The 20,944-nt window shown below is 34.0% G+C and overlaps 1 protein-coding gene across 4 annotated transcripts in view; it reads left to right on the top strand.

Moving 5' to 3' along the window:
• PCNX2 (pecanex 2) overlaps positions 1–20,944 on the top strand; it is a 370,349-nt gene that overhangs the window by 284,264 nt on the left and 65,141 nt on the right. For all 4 annotated transcript variants that reach the window (XM_074262410.1, XM_074262411.1, XM_074262409.1 and 1 more), the window contains exons 24-25: positions 7,178–7,236; positions 9,432–9,647. In XM_074262410.1, the coding sequence (XP_074118511.1) occupies positions 7,178–7,236; positions 9,432–9,647 (275 nt within the window). The remainder of the gene's footprint in view (positions 1–7,177; positions 7,237–9,431; positions 9,648–20,944) is intronic.

Below are 20,944 nucleotides of genomic sequence, written 5' to 3'. Positions count from 1 at the left end.
GTTAATTGACTTGTCCAGGTTCACACCATTAAGTGTCTGAGACAAGATTGAACTTAGGACAGACTCCAGGCCCTACACTCCCTCCTTGCCTCTTGAATGATTGATGATAAAGCAATAATATTTACTTTTATGATTTTTTTTAATTTAAAAAATTATAAACATAATCAACAAATACTTTATTACAAAGAATAAAAGAAAAATGACTATTTGAAGTTATGAGCTTCTCTTACATTCATTTTTTTAAAAAGTTCTTTGTTAAATTGAGGAAGATTTTTGGGAGTGAGAAAATAGTATTGTCTTCAAAAAAGGAGAAAAAGTAACTGAAATATTTTAATAAAATTCACAGAAGGAAGTTCAGAAGAAAAGCAAGACATGTGACATGATAAATTTATTATTCATCTTTTAAAATAAAAAATCTATACAAAATAGAGATTTGTGGTTTCCTATATTCTGCTTTTTCCATTCTTTTGTATTTTGTTCTCTCTCTGTCTCTGTCTCTCTCTTTCTCTTTCTGTCTCTCTCTGTGTGTCTATCTGTCTCTTTATGTCTGCCCTCTTTCTTTCTCCTTTTCTATTGTCTTTGTTAAGTTCAGAATTTTGAAGTCATAAACTCTTAAAGTATATATTTAACACAATAATAACAAAATTATCCTTATGATTTTTTTGTTTTCTTCAAAATTTCTTATAATATTTTGACATTTTTTTCTTTTTTCTTTTGACATCTCAAAGCACTTCTCACCAACTTGATCCCTGTGCTACCAACAAAAATTCTCCTTTGTAACAAGTACTCAAGTGAAAAAGTCAGCATATTGGTCATGTTTGAAAATGTCTCATTCTCTAGTCTGTTGCTTCAGTGCAGATGTGAGAAACATGATTCATCATCAGTCTTTTGAAAAAGTGATTAGTGTCTATATCTAAGAGAGTATATAAACATGGGGTACTCTATAAAGCTTAGAGAACTACTATATTAAATCAAAGTTCTGAAATTGTTTTAAATTGTTCTCTTTTACATTGCTATGATAATCAGATAAAATGATTTCCTGGTTCTGCTTCTTTTATTTTGTATCAGTTCATGCAAATCTTCCCAGATTTCTCTGCATCTATCTTATTTATCAGTTTTTTTTTAATGAAATAATATCACATTAAATTCAGATATTGCAGTTAGTCTAGCTATTCTCCAACTGTACCCCACTTTGAGATATTATTTACACACCACTCTTCCTTGACGTTTTAGTTAAAGTTTAAATTATTCATGTTTTGCACATATATCTCCTTTTGTGCTTTAAAACAACACAGTGAGCTTGATATTATAGGTATCATTCACCTCGTTTTACAGATGAAGAAAATAAGACTCAGAGACATGCCTATTTTCAAGTCAGTAAGTATCAGAGGTAGGATTTGAACCTAGGTCTTCTTGATACCTGTTTAAATAATGGTTCTCAAACTTTTGTTCTCTGGATCCTTTATATTCTTAAAAATTATTGAGGGTCCCAAACTGTGGCTAATTATGTGCTTTATAGCAATATATTAATATCATCATATTGATATTTATAAACTAATAAAAACAAAAACATTTAAAATAGTAATAATAAACCCATTTAACATTAATATAACATTTTGATGAAAAATAACTATATCAAAAATAATTTTGTAAGAAAGATGAGCTTGCTTTGTATGTGAATGCCTGGCTAAATATGAGACAGTCAGATTCTCATATCTGCTTCTAAATTCAATATGTTTTGAAATAGCATTTCAGTTAAAGTATATAAAAAACCAACCCTCACAAAGATATGCAGGTGAAAATATATATGTATTTTAGTTGGCAAAATTTTAGAATTAGTATGAAAATAGTTTTGCTCTCACAGACTGCCTGAAAGGATTCAGGGATTCCATGGATCAAACTTTGAGAAATGCTGCACCATAGCAGCTTGCCTCTTGTCATGTTCAATTACCTTATTAAAATTGTAATAATCGGATATAAAACATCAAAAATGAAAATTAATGTCAAGTACCTTTGCCACAGAAATGTTCACACCATACTTCTTTCTAATCCACTTAACTCTCTCCTTAATGTTTGTTTGTTAACAAAATTCTGTTTGTCAGAACTACCACCCAGACCTATCCAACTTTATCAAAACTTTCCAAACTCCCAATTTAAGAAATGTTTCTTTTCACTGAAAACACATTTTCTCTATCTTAAGATAATAATATATACTTCTAGATGTTCCCTAAAGCTCTCAGCAAGGCTTTTAAAAAATTACTTTTGTCTCAGGTCCTCTGGAGGTCCTGGGCTATCTTTCTTTTGAGAGAGGTTTTTTCTTTTTGTTTTGTTTTTTAATTTTAAATCAAGAAATTTACTTTCAAATGATGACTAACCATGGCTATTTAAGACAACAAAAATGTTTTAAAAATTAAAAAGCCAACAACAAACTCAGTTTTCTCGTGTTGAGCACATGTATATAGAATCCTAGATCAAGAGCTGCTAAGGACTTCAGAGGTCAAGTAGTTCAGTATTTTCATTTTACAAATGAGGAAACAGAGAGACAGGAATATTAAGGGATATGTATTATGTTTCCACCTAAATTCAGGTGACTTTCTCTCAGAAGGATGGTATCTTTGGAATAAATCTAGCTTCATCCTTGCATCTAAGAGTATAATATTGACCCCTCGATTTCAGTTTCCTGAAATTGTCAGCCTCAGTTTCCTTAAAGACAAAATATTGATCATGTGGACAAAGTGCTATCATAATGGGATTTGATATTGAATAATTAAAAATCCATAATCCTATCAATGTGAATACTCCATTCCAAAGGCAAAGATTCAGTTTCATCTGCACCTTCTTGTTCTTTGTGCACAAGAATATGGACTCTTTTCCATATTCTCTCATAATTTTCTAAATATGGTTTTCCTAATTTTATGGTGACTTTCTACAAAAGGCCATTTGGCATTTTATAAGTACTAGAATACCATTTGGGTTGTCCATCTGTTATCCCTTGATCTCACTATATGACTCATCCATTCCCTTTTCAAATCACATGTTTTCTGAATAATCTCTTTTATTGTCATTCCCTGCATATAAGGCCTCATGGTCAATATAATGTTACTTGATTATATCTGTCATACATCTCTCCATTGCTCTATGACTCAATTGGAAATTTGAACCCTAATATATTATGGTGCTCTATGTGTCATTGTCAGAGAGCATCTCTAAAAGAATATTGATATTAGAAAAATGGGAATGTTGAAAATAATAAACAGTTTCCCAAATATAGCCCAACTTAGTCTCTTTCTCCTATTTGGCTCAGGCTCAGCTCATTGTTGATCTAATTTGTTCAATATAGTATATTTATGAACTAATTTGATACATTAGTCATCTAACTGCATTTCACAGTCTGAATAACAGACATTCTTCATCCCTTTGGTATAGCTGGTTGTAACTTTCTGAGGGTTGAGAATATTACTGAATAGACTTTGTAGTGGTATGGACCTGGAAGAAATATCACTATCAAACCTCATCATACCTGAGCACCTGAAGTACTTCATCATCTATGCAGATTCTGTCTCCTTTTTGAACTCAACCTAGAAAATCCTTTATATCAATTAATTAAAGAAAACGGAATTTGAATCCTTCAAATGCCTCAGGTGAAAGTATTTAGTGGATGTAGGAGGAAGGGTATTTGGACTAGAGTATATTTCCAGGGAGAAACATTATGTAAAACAGGTGTTAACTAGGTTGCCAAGAATCAGATAGCAGATAATAGAAAGGAGAGTTAGAATTATAATTTATGCAATTAAAAAGAGAGAATCACAATGTGATTAATATCTATCAGCATATGAGAAAGAGAACGATATCTTTTACTTGGGGATTCTATGTCTACAGAACAGCATGATATTACAATGAAGAGACCCTGTGGTTGTAGCAGAAGTCAGGCAGGTAGTCTAACAGAATATGCATGCATTCACATGTCAAACGTTCAGGGAACTGAATTTTTGCACACCAAGTACCAGGGGTATTAGACATATACATTTCCCCTTCCAACAGCAGTCAAAGGATCTGGAATTGATGTTCATAAAATAGTATAGTTGAGGAAGAAATCCAATTACTGTGCTAATTAGCACCTTGGAGTAGTAAGCACCAAATTTACAATAAGAAATCACAGGGGAAAATTCAAGTTATTCACCATGGTTTAAAATTCATCTTCTTAGACAGTCTGGTTGACAGCCAGGGACCTTGGAGCACATAGGCAGTTTAGCTTAGTTATTGTTGAATGGAATTTAACACTGGGAATTCTATCTATCACTTTTAAGAAGAAACCAGTCTTTTAGTTAATAGATTTTTATAAAGTGTTCTAATTCCCAAAGAAATTTGATAGATGGTTTGTGGGTTAGCACAGTTCCTTTTTAAAAGTTATTTATCCTGTTCCTAAAAAGTCCATTTTTCTAGTTTTCAACATAAAATTTAAATTTGGATAATTATTATGCAGAGAAGAGATTCCTATCTTCATTAAGAGAATTTTTACTACTATCTTAGTTGGGTTTTTTTTGTTTGGTTGTTTTTTTTTTTTTGGTTTTTTTTTTGTGTTTTTTTTTTTTGTTTTGTTTTTTTGAATTGTGTAACCGTTTATTTTCAAGGACTACTTACAGGGCTCTTAGAAAAGAGCAATAGTAGAAATCTGTTCACTGGTAACTTGATTGGGGTAGAGAAATATCATTGCATTCCTCCCAACTCAATCACCATGCCCATTGAGTGAAACTTATAAATAGTCTTATTTGCTTAGCTTTCAAATTATTGAGGGAGTGAAGGGACAAAGAGATTTAATGGAAAGAATGTTGTCTTTTCAGTCAGGTACAGTCTTATTAATCTATTAACCAGCAGTATAACTACTAAGACATTTAATTTCTCTGATGTAGAGTATGGGCTAACTCCCTGGAGGGCTTCAGCATCAGCCAGAGTCAGGACAAATTAAAGTCCTCTGTCTTTAGGTGGAGAAGTAAAGGAGGCAAGCAAGCTGCCACAAGGCTTGCCAAAGATGTCTCCTGGATTCTGGAATCCAGAGTCTCCAGGCTCTCTCCTCCTTGTCCTGCTGCCAAGTGACTTTCCCTTCTTTCCCTCTGCCCTCCAATCTTTGTCTACAATTATCTTACCACCAAACATTCAGCAAACACCAAAAGTAAGGAGAGCCATGATCCAAATATATGCTAATAAAGTCATTGTCTCACATGGAATAGGTTAGTAGCCTTAAGTGCTCTGCATTCTCAGATTCAAGTACACCTATTCAGAGTTTAAGTCCTCTACACTCTGAAGTTCTGAGATTTTTTTAAAATGGAGACAATAATAATTGTTATGTCAGGCAAAATGCATCAATGCATTGTCCACATTTGAAAATGTATGCTTCATTGGACACTTAGAGTTTACTATAACAGTGAGAGATGGAAGACATGCTTCATCATCCATCCACTGAATTCATTGCATTGGTTAGAGGTTAGCATTAAGCACAGAGCCTGGAATGTAGTAGGTGTTTAATAAATGCATATTAATTGATGAACTGACCGACCACAGTGTTTATTTATTGCTTAATAAAGTGTGTCAATGTCAACTATAAGCTATGAATAACGTAACAAATATCAGTTATTCACACTTCTGTTTCAGTCAGCTTCCATAATGAAAACCATCCTTAGCAAGATCATCTTTGCTGTTCTACATTAATATGTTAAATCCTAGACTTGAAGCTTGGGGAATTCCAACTATCTCACTTACTAATTTTGAAACCTCTGTCAAATATTCCAACCTCTCATAGTTTCAGTCTTTTCATATGTAAAATTGTGATAATACTTTACCTCTTGAGCTTATTGTGAAAATTTATTACAAATTATAAGGAATTATATAAATGTTACTGTTATTTATTACTTTTTCAGTTGTGCCCAATTCTTCGTGATCCACAAGACGTTTTCATGGCAAAGATATTTTTGAATGATTTTTGCCATTTCCTTCTCCAACTCATCTTGTAGATGAGGAAACTGAGGCAAAGAGAGTCAAGTGACTTTCAAAGAGTCACATAGCTAATAAGTGTCTGAGGCCAAATTTAAACTCAGGAAGATGATACTTTTAAACTCCAGGCCGAACACTCTAAAGACTATGCCATCTAGCTGCCTTTATTATTATTTGATATATTTATGGTAAAAATCTGTTCTTAATCTGCAAGATGAAAGAAGAGCCATGTAGAAAGAACTTAGAACTCAATTAAATTCATTTGCATTATTTTCTGGCATCTGTTGTAAAAGAGCATCACTGTGTATGCACAGTACCTTTATTTTGGGGTAATGTTTTAGGCTAACATTGAATCAGGTAGGGTAGGCCTAATGTTTCAGGTTTGAGACTGAAATGAAATGACATAATAGTTAACAAAAGGTAGTTCATTTAGCCATAAAATGGAAAGTATATTCAAGAAGGATTCAGCACCCAGTTCAGAGAGGCTCACTCCTCATTTCTATATGGAAATGTCTGGCTATCAGGATGTGTTGAGGGTATTGATTCACATCAGAGTTGACTTTCACCAAGTCTTTGCAAGTTGACCTTTTATGTTTTAGGTTACTGCAAATCTGTATCAGACTTGAAACTTAATCCCATGGATTCATCAAGACTCAAAGACAATTTCTCTGCTTATTAGGTAGGAAAAAAAAAATCTAGCCCAATATACATGCCTGATATTTTTCTTACCATACTGGAAAAAAATGGAATTTCATTTATTGTCTAAATGTTGACTTTAGGTTGTAATAGAAACCCTTAAAATGTTCAGGAGATAAGATACTTCAGTTGTTAAGTTCTTCTATCTTCCAATCCTCTTCTCCTCTCTGCCTGAAAGTTCTTTCCCCCATGTCACCCCTACCAAACATTGTCAAACTAGAAGATAACAATTGTTTTATCTTCATTATGCTTCATATCAAATTCATTGCAATCAGTTCAAATACTGGCTCTGCCACCTAGTATCTGTGTAATTTTGGCAAATAACTTTTTGAGGTCTTGATTTCTTCTATAAAATGAAGAGGTTGGAAGAAACACTGTTCTAACTCTAATCCATGATTCTATCTACAACCTTATCGTTTAAAGTAGTAGCTGGTCACTATAATTTGAAAAGTCTCATTGACTTCCATTTTTATTTGGTTTGTTTCCCTGTCAGCACGAGACGAGTGGACAACTCCAATACAAGACTGGCAGTTCAAATTGAAAAAGATCCAGGTATGAAAAAAACATCCTTTCTGCCTCTTTGAAAATGTAAATGGGTTTTTGCTGGGAACTAAGCAGGGAAAATTAAGTTCATGTTGTTTTTAATAATCATTGTGGGAACAAAGCACATTGGGGCAAATATGTTTAGAATAAAATAAAATTCTGCAAGACGACTGATTAAGTCCCCTGATTTGGTATGGAAATACATTCACTGGTTATTCTGAATTGATTAGGTAGCTCTTGAGCAGTGAATAACTTTGTTAATCAAGACATTTGAGTTTGTAAATAGTAAATACCAAACTTAGGTGGCAAATCTTAAAACTCTATTGGTCTTTAGTCACACAGCACCTTGAACAAATCAGAGTTAAGCTGTCCTCCCCAGGACAAATTTTCCCAATTCCATGTCCTAGAATGTACAAAAGGACCCAATACAAAAACATGTTTTTCCTCCACAATCCATTTCACTTTCAACCACCTATTTATTCTTCTTTATCTCCAAAGAGCAACAAAATCCCTTATAACTTGTGTTATTAAATTCTGAATACTCTCTTTTCCATACCATTTCTCTTTCTTTAAACATTCCATGATACCAGTGAAATAGTTAGTGACAGAGAGAGGTGAGGGGGTGGGGGAGAATGTATCTGGTCTGCTATCTGCATTTGTTTAGTTGTCTGCATTTGTCTGAGGGCTAGAATATGATGTTTTAAAAATAATCTGAAGATATACTCACATGGAACTATTTGTTGAACTTAAAAAATAATAATAATGTAATTATATATCCGGCAGGTATGGTGGATCAATGTTTCTGAATCCATGAAATTCTCTATAATATCTAGCTTATACATGAAAGTACTTCTGCTCTTAGACATCTATATTATCATTAGTTAACCATAAATATTGTTCCATTGTAACTATAATTGTGATAATACTATCAAAGTATTCTAATCAAGAATCTAGAAATAAATCCTGTTTATTCTGGTGTCCATTGTTAAAATATATCTTCCCATCTCTCTACCTATTATCTATATGCATATGTATGTGTGTATAAACAGGTACATGATTCATAGAATGAGTATATTTCATTATATATAGATATCTTGGTAGAAAATATGTTATATAGATATCTATATAAATATCAGCAACTAGAGATAACTAAACAATAGTATATTCCCTTCCTTTGAGTCTCCTCTTCTAAGTAACAGGGACTTTCAGAAGGCTTTATATAAGCCTCTGAGTATCAGCTGTGAGTCACTGTAACAAATGAATGCAGTAGTCAGGTTAAGCAGGCAATGTGTCAGAGGCTTTAGTTATGTTGATATTTTATGAGGTTATGTGACACTGCCTCAACTCATCTAAGATTCATTTCATTTCATTAATCATAATTAGGCTATAAATGCAATCACCTTAATTCCTTTCTCTACTGCTTCTGGCAGCGGGTGAGGACATTCATGATATGATGATGTTATTCCATAGATCAATTGAAACATTGATTCATGGTTATGCCAGTGCTTGAGTTAGCCTAAGGACAAGAAAGAGTGAAAACTCACTCAGAAGCCCAAGCAGGCATTGGCTACATGTTGCTTTTGTGACAAGTTTGTCTCATGGAACATAGCTCAGACTGCACTACATTTGTGATTGTTCCCTGATTACTCAAGCCAAAACAGATTCCAGTCTGCAGAGATAGCATGGTAAATTAGCAGAAACGGTGCTATATTCAGTCAGAGATTCTGGATTCACTCTGGCCTTTGCTACTTGTGACCTTGTAATCTTGCACACGTGTCACTTAAATTCTCTATGTCTTCATTTCCTCATCTATAAAATGAGCAAGTTGGACCTCTGAAATGAGTTAGAAACCTACAATTTTATGAATTTGTGCTCTTAGAGAGAGCGCTTGTTTTCTGAGAAAGTATTACATATGTAATATGTGACATATGACTATATAAATTACAGCTTTTATTATATTATTATTTTAAATAAAAACTGTGGTAGAGGGTGGGAGGGGAGTTAACATGAGCTTTGGTACAAGTATCACATGTTTTTAGGAGCACTACTTCAATAAACTGAAAGATTTTGTAGGCATTATCTAACACATGGTATGCATTGAATCCCCCACAAATTCTGAATTTTTTGTATATAATTATTTGATAGAATTTAACCCATAAAACATTCACCTGAATATAATTTGATTCCTGTAATTCTTCTTTAAGGAAATGATGACAACAATCTGAATTCCATCTTCTATGAACATTTGACAAGATCTCTCCAAGTATCTCTTTGTGGAGATTTGGTTCTTGGTCGATGGGGTAATTACAGCTCTGGAGACTGCTTTATTTTGGCTTCAGATTACCTCAATGCTTTTGTTCACCTAATTGAAATAGGAAATGGCCTTGTTACCTTTCAACTTCGAGGGTTAGAGTTTAGAGGTAAGAATTTTTTTAATTTATTTTTTTTATTTTTTTAATCAAGTTTATTTCTAAACATTTCCCTTCCCACTTTCCTATTTGGGAAGCCATCATTTGGAAAAAAAAAAAGAAGCAGAAGAAGGAAGAGGAGGAGGAGGAGGAGAGGGAGAGGAGGAGAATGAAGAAAAGGGGAAAAAAGGAAAAGAGGATAAGAAAGAAGGGGAAGAAAGGGAAGAGGGTGAGGAAGGGGAGACAAAATATTTCAACAAAACTAACAAAGGAAAGTTTTATAGTATATATAATGTTTCAAACAAATAATCCTCTAGTTTGCTGCAAAAGAGGAGAGAGACAAAATTTAGAGTTTCTTATTTCTTCTTTGACTCCAAGCTTGGTGAGTAGAAAATACAAAGTATTCAGTTTTGGTTTTGGTATTATTCTTTCTATTTCTTTTAACTATTATATATATATATATATATATATATATATATATATATATATATATATATATATACATGTATATATATATGTATATATATATATATATATATATATATGTAATGTATATAGTTAGAGAAAATTATTTTAAGTATAATACTTTAAATAATAGTTTAATTCATTTCAATGTCAATTTTAAATAAAAATATTTAATTAAAATCCAAAATTTATTGCTTTCACAACATTGATAAGAAACAATCATATAAGAAAGATTATCAGAGTAAAAAAATACTATCCTTTTTACTGAGGAAGAGTTAAAAGGATAAGGTTATAGCACATATTTTCTATATTCCTGGGTTACCCACAATCCATCAAGTAATTGGTCCCATTCTTCAATAAATCATGGAAAACTAGTACTCCAACATGTCTGAACACTAACAGTCACATAATTTTTAAAATTTTATTTTGTTGAGCAAATATGACAAGAAGGAGAAGAAGAAAAAAAGTTGGAGGAGGAAGAGAAGGGAGAAGAGCAGGAGGAGGATGAGGAAGAAGAGATGATGATAAAGAAGAAAATGATGATGATGATGATGATAAAGAAGGGGAGGAAGTGCAGGGGGAGGAGGAGAAAGGATTTAAACAAAAATTGACAAATCAAATGAGTACTCTGTACAAATTAAACTAGTACTTTGACATATTTGAAAATTGACAGTTACATAACTTTAAAAAAAAATCTGATTGGTTGAGCAAATATGGCTTACTATACTAAGAGCTGACCACTAAGGACTGTCAAACCACTTTTTTCCCATTAATATGAACCCCCAAAAAGATCAAATTTGAGATCTCGTGAACCAAAATTCATTGATGACATATTTGTACATATGCATTATTTATTTATAACAATAATGCCATATCCTTCATAACATAGTTGACTTCTATGTACTTTAAAATAGGACAATATAGCTTTGCAATAATGTAATATTCAGAAGCTCTCCTCTTATGTTAGGATTTTGAAAGCTCTCTGACTTCTATTCTCCTTCTAACAAGAAAAACCATAGCAGTATCACAATTCTAAGACTAGAAAGAACCTCAGAAGTCATGTGGCTAGATCTCTCATTTGGCATATAAGAAAATCAAGGCCCGGGAAATTAACTGCCAAAGTCACCCAGCCAGAATATGTCTGAAGTGGGCAGTTAGCTCATATCTTCCTGATTCTTTGAGGCTGGCTCTCCATCTACTATAAAATGCTACTATTCAGCTTAGTAACATTAAATAGATTAAAATAAATAAGATAGCTAGATGAAACAGTGGCTAGAACATTAGAATCAGAGTGAAGAAAACTTGAATTAAATCTTATCTTATGTACTTCTTCATTATGTTATCCCTAGCAAACCATTTAACCTTTCTCTGCTTCAGTTGTCTCATCTGGCAAACAGAATGATAATAGTATCTTACCTCCCAGAGTTGTAAAAGTAAAATGAGACATATTTGTATAGTGTTTTACAAACTTTAGAATGTTATATAAATACTAGTTATTTTATTATTATTATTATTTATTATTACAGAGGCTGAAAATATTATTCCATAGTGCATAGAGTGAGGGCATCAGTCAGGAAGACCTTGGAGAAGGGGAAGAGTAACTACCTTGGATCTTTGGGTATGATCCTATGGGTGAAGACTCTGGAGAGTCATATGAAATAGTCATATGGGAGAGTCATATAGTGAGCCAATGCTAGGGAGAAAGCAAAATGGAGCTCAACAAGAAAAAAAAAAATTAAGTGAAGTCCATAGAGGTTAGGGGTGGCAAAAGAAGCCTGTAATCTGGTATTATCTTATTTTAATTAATTATTCTCAGTCACTAACTACATGTTAATCTCAACATCTTTTAGGCCTCTTGAGGCTCTCTCAGTCCTCTTCTTCTAGTTAAACTATGATTTGAAAGTTCAAGCTCAATTCAAAGGCAGAATTAAATATCTTTGGCATATAAATTATGTACTCTTAGAAGTTTTAGAACTCTAATTTATATTATTATACCTACATGATTTTATTTTGTATCATATCAACTAATATTACATATCAACATTCATATTATATGACATCAAATATTTTTATTATAACTAGACTCCATTATGCTGGATTAGAAGGAAATGATGATCAGCATTCAAAGGATATTCTTGCTGGTCAGTTTTTTTCAGTCATGGCCAATTCTTTGTGACCTCGTTTGGAATTTTCCTGGTAAAGATAGTGCAGTAATTTGTCATTTCCTTTTTCAGTTCCTTTTATAGATGAGGAAACTGAGGCAGGCAGGGTTAAATGACTTGCCCGGTTACACAACTAGTAAGTATCTGAGGCCAGATTTGAACTCGGGAAGATGCATCTTCCTGATTCCAGACCTAGCACTGCACTGCATCATGTAACTTCCCCCAAAAGAGAGTCAAATAAAAGCTAATAGTTAACACTTTTACAGTACTATTATGTGCCAGACATTGTGCAAAGAGCTTTACAATTATTATTTCATTTGATCTTTGAACCAACACTAGGGAACAGGGATCATCCTCATTTTACAGAGAAGGAAACTAAGGCAAACAGAAGCTTGATCAAAATTATATAGCTAGTAAAGTTTCAGAGTCTAGATTTGAGCCCAGGTCTTGATAACTCCAGGCTCAGGTCAGTATTCACTACATCGTCTAATAAATATCAGAGACTATCTATACTAGACAAACTTCGTTTTACAGAGGAGGTAACTGAATCTCAAGGAACTTAAGTCCACACATTAGCAAGTTTCAAAGACAGTATTTAAATCTAAGTCCTCTGAGGGGGGTCCAGTTCTCTTTCCATTGTATTAATGATTCCTTGGGGAGCTGGTCCTTCCACAAATGTTAGGAAATAACACAGGGAAGAATTATCCCCTAAATTTCTGAATCCGAGGCACACCGATGCTTATCCACTGTCACTGATTTCAAGAGTCTATGAAACTAGTCAGTTTCATCTGTCAACATGGTTGGGCTGACTTAAATCTTTTTCTCTGGAGGATTGCTTTTCTTTCAACAGACCCGAAAGAGTCCATGTGTTTGGGAGGCAAACAAAGATAATTAGATTGGAGTTGTGGTTGCCTGATGGAATTCTTGCATGCTTTTTCTTACTGTCAGGTGTCCCTCACAGGCCTTCCTCCTAGTCCACCAAATGAAGCATTTATGCCTCACTTGAAACTTCATTAGATGAAATATGGAAGGAGGCAGAGATGTAATTGCGTGAAACAGATATAATTGTGCACAGTGGAGAGGCAGCTGTTCATGTAATGCTGAGATTGCCCAGGAGGCTTCCCCTGTTATCGCTGGTTTATTTCCCTCCTTCCTCCAAAACAGAACATTAACATGGCCAAGCTGTAAGAGTTACTCAGGCAAAATAATGACATCTGAAGGAAAAAGAAGACCAGTTAACCTGGTCTGGAGTTCTCCCTACTGGGCAATATATTTAATTTTTCCTTGCCTTACTGTTTCTTTTGACAACTGCAAAGAGTACATAGTTTAATACAATCTTACTTTGACATTTATGGTCGAGGAATGCACTAGGCTTTGAATGATTGTGATATTTCATAGACTTCTATTACATTTGGAAGAACCTGCTTTTCTTGGACTTGTTTGTTAGACTATATTTCTAAAGCCCTGTTCAGTCTTCCACTTTCTTCTTAGTTCCCCATTTCTCCAAACTTGGGTCCATTACAGCCCTGGACTATCAAAATAAAGGTGTGTCAACTAAAAAACCTATTTTCCCTTTGAGGAGTTCATCCAATGCTGAAATATAGCAATGAAAAGGAATTTGTACACAGTCAGTACTTCTGTTGAGTACTATTGCTCAGTTTGCTTGAGTTTATTATCAGTTTCCTTGACTTATTTTGATAATTGCTTCTTGCTCGTATGTATGTCTTAACCACCCTCCTGACACTCCTTTCTGCTCACTCCATTGGTGTGATATTTCTGTTCTTGAACCTCTGGTTCATAGACTACAGAATCATGGATCTTGAGTGGAAAAGGATCTTAAAGCTCATCTGATCTAAACCCTTTATTTGACACATATAAAGAAAGTTAAAACTAAGAATTACTTGTCCAAACTCAAACACATAGTAATTGTAAGAGATCTGATTCCTTCTCAGCTATCCTGGCTTTAAACAATCAATAAGCATTCATTAAATACTTTGTGCCAGGCCCTGGAGAAATATATACAACAAATGAAGGAGTTTCTATTCATAGTCAGCTTACATTTCCAATGGGAGAGACAAGATGTACAAAACTATATATATATATATATATATATATATATATATATATATATATACACACACACATATATATGTATATATACACATATATATGTATATATATATGTATATATACACACATATATATAGTATGTATATATGTATGTATATAGCATATATATGTAGCAGAAATATAAGTGAATACATAAAGAAATGGATGAAGTGATTAAATACAAGAGAGTATGATTAGGAAGGCACTAGCCTTTTAGGGGATCAATAAAGGCTTCATGTAAAAGATGGTGTCTATGGTATCTGAGTTGCATCTTAAAGGAATAAGTAGCTCTGTGGGACAGAAATTATAAGGAAGTACATTCCAGATATGGGAAACAGCTTTTCTGAAAATACAGAGATAGATGATAGCATTCCATGAGTGAGAGACAAAGAGAAGGATAGTTTGATTTAAGTGAAGAATATGCAATGGGGAATAATATCCAGAAAGACTTAATAGATGGGTTTGGGCTAGATTGTATGGGACTTTAAAAGCTAAACAGAGTGATTTGTGTTTTATCAAGAGGAAACCAATGGGAATGATTGAGTAAGAGAGTTACCTGGTCAGATTTTTGCTTAAGAAAAATTACCTTGGAAGCAATAGATGGGATAGCCTGGAGGAATGAAAGACTTGGACAGTAGAAACCATTAGGAAGTCAGTGCCATCATCAAGGTAAGAGGATTAGGGTTTGATAAAGTAGTAGCTACAGGAAGAAAGAGAAGTGGCTATATAAGAGACTTTTCAAAGTGGAAAAAATAAAATTTGGCTACCAGTTGGATATGTGAAGTGACAGAGAGTGAAAAGTCCAGAATAATGCCAAACTAGATACACTGGAAAAATAGCAATGCCTTTGACAAAAAAATTGAGGGTTTTGTTGTTGTTATTATTCATCCTTTGTTCTCAAAGAGAACTAATTACATAATGAGCATGCTGTCTTGTATCTTAATTTGGAAGTGAATTGGATTTAAATGAGTCAGAGCTGCATAAAGTCATTGGTCTCTCTGGCCTATTGACAGAAACAGGAAAAAGTTTAAATGAAAAGATAATGAATTTAGTTTTATTTGTATTTAAGTTGGACCAAGAAATACAGTTTGAAATGTCCAATGGACAGTTTTGATCTGGGACTGAAACTTGAGTTACAGTCTAGGAAAGATACAGGATAGATCTTAAAGTAATCTGAATAGCGATGATAATTAAAACCATTAAGCTGATGAAAGAATTTAGAGAAAGATTATAGAAGAAGAAAAATATATAGTGTATAGAACATTGATAATTATCCATAGGTAGAGGATATTATGTGGATAATGAGCAAACAAAAGTGACTGAAGAGTGGTCAGGAAGATGCAAACTAGGGGAGAGTATTGTCATAAAAAAGAGAGGAAACAGTATGATTATTTTTTATAATAATAATTTTTGTTGTTTCTTTTTTTTCAGTTGTGTCCTGCTTTTCATAACCCCATTTGAGATTTTCTTGGCAAAGATACTGGAGTGATTTACTATTTCTTTCTCCACTCCTTTTATACTTGAGAAAACTGAGGCAGAGTTAAGTGATTTGCCAGGTTCACACAGCCAGTATGATCTATGGCTAGATCCACTGTGCCACTGAGCTGCCCCACAAATAGTAATAGTTGGTATTTAAATAGTAACATGAGGTTTATAAAATAATTTATATAAATTAGCTCATTTGATCCTTACAACAATCCTGAGAGGTAAATGCTACTATTATCTCCATTTTATAGACAAGCACAGAGCTAACACAGCTAGTACATATTTGAGGTAATATTCAAATTCAGATTTTCCTAACTCCAAGTTCTGCTCTCTGAACCCAGGGCCACCTCAACACTAGTAGTGATTTACAATATCAAATGCAGTCAACATGTTGAGAAAGACTAGAACTTTAAGAATGTCACCAGATTTGGAAATTAAGAAGTCATTAGTAACATCAGAGTAAACTTTTTCAATTGAGGGATAAGAACAAAAAATAGTGAAAGGGGAAAAAGGAGAAAGCAGAAATATAGTAAAATTTTCAAGGAGTTTGGTTCATAGAAGGAGAGGTTTTGGAAGATAATTTGGGAGAATGGAAAGGTCCAGTGAAATGTTTGTTTGTTTTTTTATGAATGGTGAAAACAAGAACGTTTGAAGATAATAGGGAAAGAACCAGTTGATAAAAAGTTGAATATTTGAGAGAAAGGAAGGATGACTGATTTCATAATCCAAAATTTTTTTCTATTGTATCCAACCTGTGCATGGTCCTTTCTTCTCTTGTTTAAGACATCTTGTCATGTCCACTTCTATATAAGATGTGATTTTACTCTTGTCTGTCTAATGCAGCAGGAGAATGCCTCCTTATATTCTGCCCTGAATCACTGATTCCACCAACTCAAGAGTGGTAGAAAATTAGAGAGTGAACTAGTAAAAGCATGGTTTGCCCTCATTCAAAGAAAAACATCCCACAATGGATGAATTCACAGGATTCAAAACTCTGATTTCTCTGGGTTAGGTGTTACTAATAATTCAGCATAGAAGTCTGAATCTAAAGCAACCCTATTTATATTGAGAGGGTTGAAGTGAATGATTAATGTGGATACTGCTGAGATAGCACAAGCAGGAGACAAATTTCATTTAAGGAGCCAATTTTTTTTCTATTTTTCTTTTTCTTTTAGCCTGGGCATAATGAAGATCCCAGAATAGAAACTCCTTTGCTTCTTTTGTAATGCCAGAGAACTGGGCTGCAGTGAGTTACAGGACTTCAGTGGTCTTTTCACTTTGAGATTTTATGAGTAATTCTTCCAACTACCAAACATTATGGGTTTTTTAAAGAAGCCATTCAATATTTGACAGTTTAATAATCAGCTTTAAATCTAAGTCAGGGTAACAAATAATGAACTCCACAAGGAGAACTGTGAGGTGAGGGGCATCAGGTTCAAAGTTTCTCAAAGGAAATTGAATATGTTGGAATTCACATCCCATTATAATGTCATTCATTTGTGTAGGTGGAAGCAGAAGAATGGAGCAAGGAAAGTTGATTATCTGTTCAGTCATGTCTGATCTCCTTCAGTCAGCCAGTTGGAGCAGGTGGATGGGTTAACTTTGCTGTAGAGAGAGGATAAAGAGCCAGATCACTAGCACTCCAGCAGAGAGGGAAAATGCTTAATAGCAAAGAGAGCAAGTGGGAAAATGTGAGGTGAGATAAACTTCCTCAGGAGAAAAGAAGGGGCCAGAAAGATACTGGAAGAGATATAATTAGGAGGAACATGAATGAAATAAGAGGGACAAAAAGCAACTCAGGAAGTATTTATTGAATGCCTATTAATATAGTATGTTGTTATTCTGGCCAACATGGGACATGCATACAAATAGAAAAGACTTCCTTCAAATTTGCTTGACAAAACAAGAGACAAAAGCAAGCATTCATTTCATCAAAATTGAATAGTAGAAATTGGTATTGTTCAAAAACTTTCACATTAAATATTTTTGAATATTCTGGGATTAATCAGATTTCATTGGTGCAAAGGAAAGGTCCAAAGACACCAGAGCTTATCACACTAAGCATACATCTTTTGCTAGCACAGAGTCCCTTCAAAATTACGCCTATCTTGATAAAGTTTTTGACCTTTTTTTGCTGCCAAATAAAGCTGGAGAAAAATCACAAAACCCTGCTGACCAAATCCTCTATGAATTTGTTATGTAATCTCACATGGGCCCTCACCATAGCAAAGCAATCTTTTCACAACTACCTAATTGACTATTCTGCTCATCAAAGAAGCTTTTTGCAATCTTTTTGATTCTTACTCAAAATTTCCTTAGTTCTCCTTCCCCCTTTTCTTTCTGCTGAGATCTTGCCTTATATTTCAATGAAAAAATTCCAGGTCATCTGCTAAAGCTTCTTTTTTATCATTAGCATCATCATGTTTCTCATTATCCCCATGCTGGATCAGTATTCAGAAGTCAAATTAGGCAGAATGGTATAACAAGAAGCAAGGAATATGAGGCTCACAGGTCTCATCTAAGGAAACAGATAGGAAATAGATAGGCTTAGGTTTAGGAACTGCTGGGTGGATCTATACAACAATGCAGTATATTATAACAACTACAGTATAGCTGAGAAAATAGGAAGAAATGAATCTGCTCTCTGCCTGGTTTTAAGCAGTTATTTTAATTTAGGGATAGGTAAGGAGTTGTATATTCATTCTACAAGACTAAGCAAAGGTTCTATTTGTGTAAGGGATAATAGCAGAAGACAAGATTTTCTAGTGAGCCCTCAGAGTTCTTACAATCCCCATTTTTTTATTCCACATAGGATTAATATGAAGTCTATAGAAGTTCACTGATTTCTCTAAAGTCACTCACTAAATTAGTGGTAGATTGGAGTTTAGAATCAAGGTCATTTTGGAGTCTAGAATCAAGATCATCTGACTCCTACACTGGTATTCTGAAGTAATGTTAATAAGGAGAAATCATACATTAGGTGTCTCTTTACCAGCATTATGAAACTGGCTGTTTTTTCACCAGACACAAAAGATTTCTAGTTCCCTGCTCTTCCATATTTCTTTTTTTTTTTCTTCTCCTTAAAGAAACTTATTTCCTCTCCCTCTTAGCTAGAATTTCCTTAAAATGTGCATCTAGTGATAAGTGGATTCACTAAACTTTTATAGGTTAACTTCTTTTAAACAGAACTCTATCCTTTTTTCCAAGCACAAATCCAGTCTTTATCATAAGAGTGAAGATTGCTATAGCAGGAGAAAACCTTGAAAAACACATGGAAGCAGTTAAACCAGGCTATGAAATGAATCTTTAAAGTGGTTTTCCCATACTAGGTCTCTAGTCAAAGTTTCCATAGATAGCAGGTCATGACAGCTTGAATTCTTGTCAAATCCCAGAGACCATCACATAAGTATAGATACTTATGAATAGCCTACCACTGGATATGGATTTGTTTAATGATCTCTAACAATTTGCTATCAATTTATAGGTTTTTCCATTCAAATATCTAGGTTGAAATTTTGGGTTGGTTAAACAAAGTAGACATTGCAGTGGACCAAGACAGATTGTAAAATAGTTTATAGGGAGTATTTAGAGATTAGAGGTTGGGAGGAGAAATAAATCCTTTATTTTGTCCTCACGAGAAACTCCCAATGTGGAAACTACTTCCACTAAGGCAGATCAACAACTCCATGCAATTTAGTCCTAGAGAGTTGTCTGGGGCACTAAGAAGTCAGGCAATTCAATAAATGGTCAAAGGATATGAACAGACAATTTTCAGACAAAGAAATTAAAGAGATTTCTAGTCATATGAAAAAATGCTCTAACTCACCATTGATTTAAAAAAATGCAAATTGGGGCAGCTAGGTGGTGCAGTGGATAGAGCACCAGCCCTGAATTCAGGAGGACCGGAGTACAAATCTGATCTCAGACACTTAACACTTCCTATCTGTGTGACCCTGGGCAAGTCACTTAACCCCAGCCTCAAAAAAAAAAAAAAAAAAAAAAAAGCAAATTAAGACAATTCTGTGGTACTACTTTATACCTCTCAGATTGGCTAAAATGACAAGAAAAGATAATGAGAAATGTTAGAGGGGATTTGGGAAAACTGGGACACTAAAGCATTGTAGGTGGAGTTGTGAACTGATCCAATCATTCTGGAGAGCAACTTCGAACTATGCCCAAAAGGGTATCAAACCATCCAAGTTCCTTTGATCTAGTAGTATCTCTACTTGGTCTATATTCCAAGGAGATCATAAAAAAGAGGAAAGAACTGTGTGTACAAAATGGTTTGCAGCAATCCTTTTTGGTAGAGGAAAGGAACTGGAAACTGAGTGGATGCCATCAGTTGGGAAATGACTGAATAAAGTTATGGCAAATAACTGATGCTGAGTGAAGTGCATAGACTTAAGAGAACATTTACACAGCAACAAGAAGGTTATGTGATGATCATCTGTGATGAACTTGTTTTTTTCAATAATGAGGTGATTCAGGCCAATTCCAATAGACTTTTGATAGAAAGAGCCATCCTTATCCAGAGAACTATGGATTCTAAATGTGGATCAAAGCATAGTATTTTCACTTTTTGTTGTTGTTTGTTTGCTTGCTTTTTTTTCCTCATGTTTTTCTTTTCCTTTCTGATCTAACTTTTTTCTTCAGCATGATAATTATGGAAATATGCTTAGAAGAGTTGCACATTTTTAAACTATATTGGATTGTTTGCAGTTTAGGAAGGAGGGAAGTTGGGGAGGGAGGGAGAAGAGAATTGGAACATAAGGTTTTGCAAAGGTAAATGTTGAAAACTCTCCTTTTCATGTATTTGGAAAGATTAAAAAGTCATAAAAAAATAGAAGTCAAGAAATTTGCTTATGGTCAAATAGCTAGCTAAATATCAAAAGGAGGACTTCATCCTGGGCCTTGCAGACTCCAGGGCCAGAACTTGATCCACTACATTATATGACCCCTCAGCTTGAAGCAGTTTTGGGAAGGAGTCGCTTACTCAGGAGAGAAGCAAATTTTCTCTTACTGTACTGATCTTCATTTTGTAGCATGCAGGCCAGATTCCAAGATAGATAATCTAACCTTCATGATACT

The sequence above is a fragment of the Sminthopsis crassicaudata genome, chromosome 4 (genome assembly GCF_048593235.1).
Source record: "Sminthopsis crassicaudata isolate SCR6 chromosome 4, ASM4859323v1, whole genome shotgun sequence".
Taxonomy (NCBI): domain Eukaryota; kingdom Metazoa; phylum Chordata; class Mammalia; order Dasyuromorphia; family Dasyuridae; genus Sminthopsis; species Sminthopsis crassicaudata.
The sequence above is the reverse complement of the archived record's forward strand: the minus strand, read 5'-3'. Positions and strand labels throughout refer to the sequence as shown.